We start from the raw sequence: 11533 nt of genomic DNA on the forward strand, positions 1-11533 counted from the left end.
ATCAACGGACACCCAATGGGGAGGAGACGCTGATGTCGAAGATACCGCTGAGGTGGCAGCGTGATCATTTCGATCTCTCCACGGCGCATTACCGAGTCAAGTATGCGATGCTCGGCGAGGAGGATAGGCTCGCGTACAAGAAGCTGGTCGATTACGTGCAGAGCTTCAGCTTGGGGTTCTGGGTGAATCGACAGGGCGTGCCCTACCTGGATGAGGCCGGGGAACTAATCACCGAGGCGCGTTATATCAATACGAAGGCTCTGCTCGAGTGTGATACCGAGGAGGAAGCTCTGGCGTTATTGAGTAGGCAGACTTTGTTTAGCTTTTTATTTCTGTTTATGACTTCGCTCGCTAATGTTGGTGTGTAATTTATTTGCAGGTGCCATGCCCAATGCTCGTGATCGGGTGCTGAAGCTAGCGAATCAGGTCGGCGCTCCTGACCGGGTGCCCAAGAAGAAGAAGAAAACTGCGGCCCGTGTCTCGGAGACTGCTGGCGATGCCGGGGTCGGTCCCTCGCAGGCGGCGAGCGTGATTCCTTCCTCTCCTCCTCGGTCTAACCCGATCAACATTCCTGATAGCAGCCCGTCGCCAGCGGCTTCTCCCCTCCATAAACGGAAGCGTCCGGCTAGGGCCCTTACCAGGTCGTCTCCAGGAAGTCCGAACGGACCGGGGAGCTATCTTCTACCTCCCTGCTATGTGGAACGGTCGTTCTTCAAGGCCGAGGAGTCGATTGTTGTGCCCGCGCCTGAGGCCAAGGCTATTCTGGACCAGGATGCTGCTGCTCGGAGAAAAGATCTGGCCAGGGATATTGCTGCTGTCATCCGGGTGATGGAGACGGCCATGGTTTTGACCGACACTTCGGTCTCCACTGCCTCGCTGGAGGGTGCCCTTTTGCAGGTCCGGGCGGAGAAGGAAAAATTATCTAAAGATCTGTCGGACTACAAAGAAGAGCATCAGCTGCAGGAAGGGCTGAGCCGGAAGCTGGAGGAGGTGGAGAAGGAGAGGGACCAGTTGAAGGTTGCGACGGCGAGCTTGGAAGAGCAGGTGGCCGACCATCAGAAGCTGACCGAGGACAACGCTGGCCTACGGGCTCAGGTTGCGTTTCTCGAGGGAAAGGTCCGTCCTCTGGCAGATGAGACCGAGGAGGAACGCGCCCTTGGTTCGCGCGGTGAGTTGCTAGGGCATATTCGGACTCTCAACCAAGATCTCGTGGCCTGCTTCAAAGAGGGTTTCGACAATGCTGTCGAGCAGCTCGGGCTTCTGAACCCTGAGTTGGTGACAGCAGGGTCGGCCTATAACTACTGCGTCCGGGATGGTGAGATTGTCTGCCCGTTTGAAGTGGAGGAGGAGCTGGGGGGAGAAGAAGAAGAAGAAGAAGAGGATGAAGAGGTGCTCCGAGCGGAGTCTTAGTTTATCTGTTTTTCTTTGATTCTAGTTATCATGGCCTGCGTGCCTTATGTATTTTGGCCTTCGGGCGTTGTAATATGGCCTTCGGGCGTACTTGGCTTCGGCTACTGTTATCGTTTTTAATGTATGAATATTTTCGTTATCATTCATTGTGCTCGTTTGTGTCTGATACTTGTTTGTATGAATTCGTACTCTGCTCGACTTTGTTAATCTCCTCGGTTTAGGGAACCGACGAAGTGTCGGGCTTTGTGCCCGTGGGTATCGAAGCCCGGGTCCGTTGTTCGAACCCTGGTCCCGAGGCTTGGGTCCTCCCATCGCGAGCTGGGTGCCCTGCCAGTCTTGGTACTTCGACGTTGAGCCTTGGTCAAGATCCCAACCGTCGGGGAGGGTTGTGTTTGTTATGTGACCCCGGATCGTTCCCGGGTCTCGTGGTTCCTCCCTGGGGTTTTGGGGACGAAGAGCGTGGTCGTACCTGCCACGTCTCCCCGTGGTGTATTTAGCTGTAATATTGTCTAAGTTTTTCTGCGTTCCATGGTCGAGCGAGTTGTTCTCCTTGTAGGTTTTCTAGGTAATAGGCCCCGTTGCTCGTTTTGTCGCGGACGCGGTAAGGGCCTTCCCAGTTGGCCGCCAGTTTGCCCTCTCTCGGGTTTTTCTGGTTTCTTCTGAGGACCAGGGTGCCGACCTGGAACTCTCTTTTTATGACTTTCGCGTCATGGCGTAGTGCTATCTTTTGTTTGAGGGTTGTTTCCCGGAGAGCTGCTTCGGAACGTATCTCCTCGACTAGGTCGAGCTCGGCTCTAAGGGTTTCATCGTTCATTTCCTCGTCTAGGGGCTCCTCTGTCCTCCTCGTTGGCGTCCGTATCTCCACCGGGATGACTGCCTCGGTGCCGTAAGTTAGTCGGAACGGGGTTTCCCCGGTGGTAGAATGTGGTGTCGTGCGGTAGGCCCATAGGACGCTATGTAGCTCCTCGACCCATGCCCTCTTTGCCTCGCCGAGTCTGCGTTTGAGGCCACGTAAGATTACCCTGTTGGCCGCCTCTGCCTGCCCGTTCGTCTGCGGATGCTCGACAGACGTGAAATGCTGTGTGGTGCCCAGGCTGGCGATGAAGTCCTGGAATCCTCCGTCCGTGAACTGTGTCCCGTTGTCTGTGACAAGTGCCTGGGGTATACCGAACCGAGCGAGGATGTTGCGTTTGAAGAACCGGAGAATGTTCTGCGCGGTTATTTTAGCCAGTGCCTCCGCCTCGATCCATTTGGTGAAGTAATCCACCCCGACGATGAGGTATTTATTCTGATATGATCCGGTGACGAAGGGTCCGAGGATGTCCATGCCCCACCACGCGAAGGGCCATGGGGAAGACAGTGATTTGAGGTCGTTCGGGGGTGCGAGGTGCATGTCGGCATGTCGTTGGCATTTGTCACATCTTTTGACGTGCTCTTTCGAATCGTTTTGCATGGTCGGCCAGTAGTAGCCTGCTCGAAGGGCTTTTCGTGCGAGCGATCGTCCGCCGAGGTGTTGAGCGTTAATTCCCCGGTGTATCTCTCCAAGTATGTCGGGGACTTTCTCTTCCTCGACGCATTTGAGTAGTGGGATGGAGAATCCTCTCCGGTAGAGTTTGCCTTCGAGGAGTACGTACGAGCATGTGCGTCGTTTGACAGTGGTCGCCTCTTTCGGGTCAGCTGGGAGTTCGTCTCGTGTGAGGTAATTGTAGATGGGTGTCATCCAACAGTGGGCATCTCCAATAGCGTTGACCTCGAGTGGAGGCGGTAGTTTGTCGATGCTGGGCCGAGGGAGAATTTCTTGGATTACTGATTTATTCCCACCCTTTTTCCTCGTGCTGGCTAGTTTCGAGAGAACGTCTGCCCGTGTGTTGTGCTCGCGGGGTATGTGTTGAACTTCCCATTTTTCAAATCTATCAAGTTTTTCTTTGACGAGGGACAAGTACTCGAGGAGGTTGTCGTTCTTGGCTCGGTATTCTCCTCGCACTTGTGAGGCCACGAGCTGGGAGTCGGTGGATATTTTTACCTCTTTTGCTCCCAGGTCCTCGGCTAACCTCAGGCCTGCGAGGAAGGCTTCGTATTCGGCTTGGTTGTTTGATGTTGGGAACGCTAGCGCTAATGATACCTCTATCAGGATCCCTTCTTCATTTTCGAGGATGATCCCGGCCCCGCTGCCTGATGTGCTAGAGGCGCCATCGACGAAGATCGTCCATTTGTGGGCGCTTTCTGCTGGAGTCGGGCAGTGGGTCATCTCCGCGACGAAGTCGGCCAGTGCCTGAGCTTTCAAGGCTTTCCTACTTTCGTATTGTATGTCGAATTCGGAGAGTTCTAGTGACCACTTGAGCATCCTCCCGGCCATATCCGGGCGCCCGAGCAGCTGTTTGATTGGCTGGTCGGTCCTCACCTTTATCGTGTGTGCGAGGAAGTAATATCGTAGTCTCCTCGCTGTGTTGACGAGGGCCAGGGCGACCTTTTCGATTTGCTGATATCGGAGCTCGGGACCTTGGAGTGCTTTACTCGTAAAATAGATGGGCTTTTGTCCTTCGTCGGTTTCTCTTATTAGAACGGCGCTGACGGCCTCGGTTGCCACGGATAGGTATAAGTATAGGGTTTCCTTTTCTGATGGCCGTGATAAGACGGGGGTTGGGACAGAACCTTCTTTAGATGGAGTAGCGCTTGCTCGCATTCATCGGTCCAGTCGAAGGTAGCCTCTTTGCGAAGGAGTCTGAAGAATGGCAATGCGTGCTGGGCGGACTTGGCGATGAAACGGGAGAGTGAGGCGAGCACTCCATTGAGTGACTGGATCGATTTTTTGGTTTTCGGGGTCGGAAACTCCGAGAATGCCCGGCATTTGTCGGGGTTGGCCTCGATCCCTCTTTCGGTGAGATAGAAACCGAGGAACTTGCCTGCCCGGACTCCGAATGTGCATTTTTCGGGGTTGAACCTCATTTTACACTGTCTCGCCTGCTCGAATACCTTCGCAAGGTGCCGAGCATGGGCTATCTCCTCGTGTGATTTGACGATCATGTCGTCCATGTACACTTCGAGCATGTCCCCTATTTCGTCCTTGAAGACTTTGTTCATCATGCGTTGGTATGTAGCGCCAGCGTTCTTGAGCCCGAACGGCATCACGTTGTAATAGTAATTGCCCGTTGGGGTCATGAACGCTGTGTGTTTCTTGTCTGCGGGCGACATAGGGATCTGGTTGTATCCACTATATGCGTCCATGAAGGACAAGAGTTTAAAACCTGCAGAGTTGTCAACGAGCGAGTCTATATTAGGGAGGGGGAAAGCATCTTTCGGGCAAGCCCTATTAAGATCAGTATAATCAACACACATACGCCATTTTCCATTATTTTTCTTAACGAGGACTACATTAGAGAGCCAGGTTGTGTACTGGGCTTCAGAAATAAAATTTGCCTCTAAGAGGTCTTTTACAGCTCGCTCGGCAGCCTCTGCCTTTTCGGGCGATTGCTTGCGTCTATGCTGTGCTATGGGCTTGGCTGCCCGGTCTAAAGCTAGCTTATGACACGCGATCTCGGGGTCCAGCCCGGGCATTTCTGCGGCATTCCACGCGAAGAGGTCGGAGTTCTCTTTGAGGCATGCTACTAGCTCTTCTCTTGTTTCCTCGGGTAGTCCCTTACCTATCTTCACCGTCTTTTCCGGATCGTCCCCAAGAGGAATGAGTTCGAACTCCCCGTCGGGAATTGGTCGGACCGGGTGTTCGAGAGAGGGTTCCTTGGGGAACCTCCCCTCTTCGGTCTCGTCCAGCCCGATGCGACAGTCGAGGTCGATGGCGTTGACTCCTCGGGCAGGATCCTCGGTCTTGAGTTTTTTGTTGTTGCAGTTGCTCTTCGTGCTGACTACGGCCTGTCCTTTTACTGCGGCGTCGTAGCATCGCCGGGCTGCTTCGATGTCTCCATGGACGGTGACCACGCGTCCCAATTTGGTGTAGTATTTCATCTTCAGGTGGACGGTGGATGGGACCGCGGTGAGTTCGGCCAGTGTCGGGCGTCCAAAGATGCAATTGTAGAGAGACGGACAGTCTACGACCAGGAATTGGATTTTGACTTCCCTGGCCGTTTCTTGTTCGCCGAAAGTGACGAGGAGCTCAACATATCCCCACGGTCTGGTTGTTGCTCCGTTGAATCCTTGGAGGTCTGATCCGACGTAGGGGGCTAAGTTGGTCTTGTCTAGCTTCAGAGTCTTGAAGAGGTGGACGTACATGATATCCACTGAGCTGCCTTGGTCGACCAGGATGCGTCGTACGTCGAATTGGGCCATCTTTGCCCTTATCAATAGTGGGATGCCCGAGTTCGGGGACCCGCCCGGGAGTTCCTCCAGGAAGAAGGATATTGGGTTGGATTTTCCCCGGTATTTTGTCAATGTCGCTTTCTGCTCGGGGGCAGTCAGTAGGAGTTCGTCGAACTTACGTTTGACGGAGAGGGCCGCGGATTCCCCGTTAGTTCCTCCTCCTGATATCACCAGTGTGGTAGGGAAGTCTTCCCAGGGGCTGAGTGCAGTGATCTTGCCCTCGGGCAATGGTTCGGGGAGGAAGAAATCTTCCGGTCGTGACACGCAGAGGGCCACTTGATAGGGAGAGTTGTCGGGGGGTGTGTTTTCCCGGGGTCTCTTCTTCTCTGGCTCGTCGTGTCTGGGAGCTTCGTTCCTCCTCGTGTACTGCTTCAGGTGCCCTTCTTGGATTAAAATTTCAATCGCATCTTTCAGGTGGACGCAGTCTTCGGTCACGTGCCCGTGACTTCTGTGGAACCGGCAGTACTTTGATTTGTCGGTGTGGGGCTTTGGTGCAGACGGTTTTGGGAACCTGACCCTGCCCTGCTTAAATTCAGAGTTGATACATTCTACGAGGATACGCTCTCGAGGAGCTGTCAGTAAGGTGTACTCGCTATATCTGCCCGCGGGGCCTCTTCCTTCCCGGAGCTCGCGAGGTCTTTCTTCTCTTCGTTTGTCTCCGTTGCGACGGGAAATGCTCGTGTCCTCGCGTTTTGAGTGCTCGGTCTCCCCAGCGTTACGTCCGCTGCGGGCATTGTGTGCCACCTGCTTTTCCTCGTATCTGATGTAGGCCTGGGCTTTATGCAGGAGCTCGTTTAAGGTGCGGGGAGGCTCGATCCCTACGGCTCTGCTAAGTTCACTGCCGGGTAAGAGACCTCTCTCGAGGAGATACTTCTTCATGTGCTCGGTGGTATCTACCTCGACAGCTTCCTGGTTGAATCGCTCGATGTATGAGCGCAGTGTTTCATTCTTCTTCTGCACTATGGCTTCAAGGGTCGCCTCAGTCTTGGGGTGACGACGGGAAGCTGTAAAGTGCCGGGTGAACATGGACCTCATGACTCTCCATGACGTAATGGACTCAGGGGCCAAGCTTTTGTACCAGGCCATGGCCCCTTTCCTGAGGGTCGTTGAGAACAGTCGGCATTTGAGGTGCCCGGTTATATCATTGCGGTAGTCGAGCATCGCGTTGACGTTGTCGACGTGATCGTCGGGATCTGTAGTCCCGTCGTACACAGCTAGGTTTGGCGGTTTCTCCATGCCTTTGGGGAGCGGGGCTTCCATTATTGCCCGAGATAGGGGGCAATGCAAATCTTCCTCGTCGCTCCTTAAGGGAGACAGTTCGTTGTTGTCGGGGCTGTGCCCGCGCCTTGGTGATGTTCTCGCTCGACCACCGTCACGACGGGCGCGTGCCCTGCTGGCGTGGGGTTCGGGAGAGCGACGTCCTCGCTTCTTCGTTGGCTCCGAACGTTGTTGTATCCTACTCACCGGCTGGGGCCGGGCCTCTTGTCGTTCGGCTTCGAGGGCCATGATTCGTTCGTGCTGCTGGTGGAGCATAGAACCGGCCTGATTGAGGGCATTCACCATGGCAATCATTACGGCGTCTCCTTCAACGGGAACGGGAATGGGATGAAATGTCTCTGCCCCTAAATTGTGGGCGTGAGAGGCATCTCCGTTGTTTTGGGGCTCTGGAGACGGGGTGGATGGATGACCGTCCCGAACGTCCGCTTCATGGGATGGCGGGCCGTCGTCCATGTTGTAGTTGACGAGGGGACGGCTGTGATCGCTATGTTGTTCTCCGGCCATGTTGGAAGGACAGAAATAAATGAGCTTTTGATCCTCGTTTGATGAAGATGGGGATAGCTAGTTCCCACAGACGGCGCCACTGATCTCACCTGATCAGGAGGGCCTTCCAAGGTCTTGGTGAATGGGCCGGAGAATGAAATGAGGGGGGGGTGTACCTGCAAGGTGCTCCAATGCTTAAGTCAGAAAAGGTACAGAATGAGGTTATCAGAGTGTGAGTTAGAATACCTGCCCCTTTGCCATGAAAGGGGTATTTATAGTGAGCCCCCAGCGCTGGGCCAAGGCTCCTAATGGGCTGGATTAGCTAGGCCCAAGGAGGAGCTGCCAGGGGACGCGTAAGAAGCGTTAAGACCTAGACCAAGGTCTGCCCCCTGGTCCAACTGCCCCTATCCCTAAGGAGACAATATAGGGGAGTTGGGTGACGTGGTGAGTGAGATGCCGTTATGGCTCTGCCCGACACAACTTAGGTGTCCGCGACGTGGGTTGACGGTGAGTGGATGGAGGTCGTATGAGGAGGGCCCGCTCATTGTCCGACACGTGTTTAAGGGGCCGGGGAGACGTTCGTCGGGCGGACGGTCGTCCACCTGACGTGTCCTCGTGGTCGTGTGGACCTGGCCGTTTGGACGTGGGCTTGGCGAGCATTGGGCCGTGCCGTGCCTAGGGTCATGGCCCAGTCCAGAACAATAACCTATAAGTTTTGACTCCTTCAGGATATCCCATGAACATGCATCTCAGAGCTCTAGGTTCGACCTTGTCTTGCCAAATGTGAGCATATTCTATGCATCCAAATACTCTCTCTCTCTCTCTCTCTCTCTCTCTCTCTCTCTTCAAATTTAGTAGGATATTGCATGCTTATGTTATCAATTCCTAGCGTAATTTATCGTTTATTTCAGTTGATAGCGATTTATTACTTAAGGTTAAGTTTTGTTAGAATTGGAACTTAATTGAACTTTAGTGTTGATTGAAATCTGGAAAACTAGTGTTGTTAGATTCGAGTATTAATTGAAGCATTGTGCATAGCTTACCTCGTGTAATATACAATTACTCAATTAATCATTGTCTTTGAACAATCAGTAAGATTTGTAAATTATGTATTTGTCAACGTGGTTGAATTCCAATACAAACATAAGATCTTTATTTTCGCATTAAGAGTCCCATGCATTTTTGAGAAATCCGTCGAAATTTTTAATAAAGGTTTATTCACCCCCTCCCCCGATTGTTTCTCTACTCCATATTCTCACCCAACACTAACTCTCATACTCTTGAAAAAATTCACAATCAAATTGAAAGGTAATATTTCTAAATTAAAAAACCTTCATTCCTCTTTGATCATGGTTTTTTTGTCCAAGTATTATGCTAGATTTTTTCACTTTTTGATTGTTTGATTTCCATGCAGTGGTTAATTATGCTAACACATTGAAACTCATTTGGTAGCGCATGATTATCTTTTGAATACTCATAGAAAGTTAATGCTTTATGTATTTGTTCAATATTGGATGTTTTTTTTTAATAATTTTATGATTTGGTCCTTTGTTTTATGAACAGTTAATGCTTTATGTATTTTTGGAATATTGTTGGAATTTTTTTGTAATTTTGTTTATATTTGCTGAATTTATGACTTTTGGATGTATTTAATGAGTTTATTGTGTTTATGAAACAGGACTAGATGAATATAACAAAACAAGACATTTGAGTCACTGTGATGTCTTATTCAAAGTTTTAATTATTATTTAGTTTTTTTTTTTTCATTTTAGAGGTTCTTATGGATTTATTGTGTTTATTTGTAAAACAGGATTAGAGGATTATAACTTAGCAAGACCTTTGTGTTAATGTGATGTCTTTATTCCATATTTTAATTTTCTTATATGGTCAATCACTGGTTCTTGTAAGTAAGTAAACCTCTTCTTAACTGAAGATCTTATAATTCTGATTATGCCCTGTGATTTTCTATGGTTTAATTTTATGAAGCTCTTATCATGTTGTAAGAGTTTCGTGAGAAAAATGTGATTTACTGGAGTAACCTGATGCTGAGGTTTTGGACATGCTTGATACCACTTCTAGATAGAAATTGGATTTTTGTTTGATTCTAATTCATGTTTGTATTGATTTAGTTAATATTTTTTAGATGTTTGTTGAGGTTAACTTGACTTGACTTGAATATAGGCGACTGTGGTGGTGAAGATATATTAGGTAGATGTAAGAGAGAAAATTTGTGAATCTGTCGGGAATTTGAAGCTTGATTCCTTGGTCACAGTGAGTATGTTGGGAATCAAGAAGGGTGTGAATATTGTTGTTGTTATGCTGTCAAGAAGGGTGTGAATAATGTTTATCACTCTATTAATTATTCTTTATACAATATTTTGACTCTTCAGATGTTTTTTTTTCATACGCAGGTTTTAGATTTTGTAAAAAGTTATATGGTGTTTGTTTGAAGTTAAATGTGAATTAGGAAGATGATTCTTTTATTTAATGTTTTGATATGTTAGAATTTACTTGTCAGTTAGGAAGATGATTTCCTTATTCAATTATTTAGTTATTTTTTAGAAAAGTTCAATGATTTAGATAAGTTGAAATTTACCCATGAATTAGGGAAATGATTGTTATTCAATGATTGATATTTTTGTGAAAAGCATATTAAGATAACATTGGTTTTGAATGAAAAAATTGATCAAATTAGATCAATTTTAAAAATAACATTTGATTGTATATGAATTTGAATTTTAAATATTCAATAAAGTATCTGTAGCGGGAAATTCATGATCATCAAGCTATTGACAAACTAGAGACCAAATAACAAGAGTTGTCACCGCGCTTTTATTGTTTCCAAGGAAAAAAGGAAAAAGTACGAATAAAATCTAAAAGTAAGAAGTTTTCAAATCAAAACTATTAAAAAGTCAGAGATCACAGGTAAGGAGGTTGGTTACATAGAGAGAATGTGTTAGCATCCAAAGTGTCATAGGTACTCCTAGGGAGCCCTTTTTGTGTGCATATGTACTTGGTATAAAGTGATGTTTACAAACAAATAGAATGAGGGGATGAGAAGAGAATTCATTGATTATATTTTTGTGTTTGACAAGACCTTCAGTCTTGTGCCTACGTACCAACATAAAAATGAGGGATCAAAACCTCGTAGTTCGTGATACAAATTTCAAAGTGGATGCATTACTTTTAATAAAAATTAAGTTTGAAAGGCACAAAGGCCTAAAAATGGTTTGAATGAGTTAGTTCTTTTTTGCTTTTTGAAATTTTAAGTCAAGTATAGTTAAGTCTATTTACAAGTTTGATTTAAGAAAGGAAGTTTGAAAATGCAATGGCATAAGGCCAAAGTTTTTATCTTTTTTGCAAAAGTAGTCTAAGTTTAGAACAAAAGTGATTCACACAAAGAAGATTTTGAAAACTGGAGGGAGAGATTTTGAAATTTAAGAAATGGGGAGAAGATGAAGAGACTATCCTATGTACAAAATTTAAAAGTTTAGAGTTGAAAAGATCTGGCCAAATGGGTAGCAATCCAATAGACAAGAATGTCAATAGAAACCCAAAATTCGCTTGGACTTTTTAGAATCAAGCAACACACAAATGCACAATTACATTATCTTGAAGAGCAAGGCATCAAATAAAGATGGCCACATCCAAGCTTATCCATTCCATGATCTTCTCCAAAATAACCCAGGCAACAGATGAATTCCACAAGTCACAGGTTCAAAATAACAGCTTCATAATGATCATGTTGCAGATGAACTTAGAGATGTCTTCAAAGATGTATCAGATGAATTTCAAATTGCAAGCACTTGGTTCTTCAACAAGTTGGCATTGGCCAAGTCCTTTAGCATAGGAAGGTTGCCTAGATTCTAAGTCCATTTGTCCAAGATCAAGCCAACAGTCCACTCAAAAGTTTTTTAGGGTTTTTGTTATATTTATGTACATTAATGGTCAAAGACCACACAAACAAGCAAAGTATACACAAGCAAAATATATCACACAATATGGTCCAAATGGACAAAGTGAAAATTTCATTAACATAAACAATTAGAAT

At 47.8% G+C, this 11533-nt stretch overlaps 1 protein-coding gene across 1 annotated transcript; it reads right to left on the minus strand.

The window, feature by feature from the left end:
- Positions 1-3966: 3966 nt before the first annotated feature.
- LOC127121929 (uncharacterized) lies at positions 3967-7503 on the minus strand. Its single transcript, XM_051052352.1, has one exon. The coding sequence runs from the start codon at positions 7501-7503 to the stop codon at positions 3967-3969; it is 3537 nt and encodes a 1178-aa protein (XP_050908309.1).
- Between the last annotated feature and the right edge of the window lie 4030 nt (positions 7504-11533).

The sequence above is a fragment of the Lathyrus oleraceus genome, chromosome 2 (genome assembly GCF_024323335.1).
Source record: "Lathyrus oleraceus cultivar Zhongwan6 chromosome 2, CAAS_Psat_ZW6_1.0, whole genome shotgun sequence".
Classification (NCBI taxonomy): domain Eukaryota; kingdom Viridiplantae; phylum Streptophyta; class Magnoliopsida; order Fabales; family Fabaceae; genus Lathyrus; species Lathyrus oleraceus.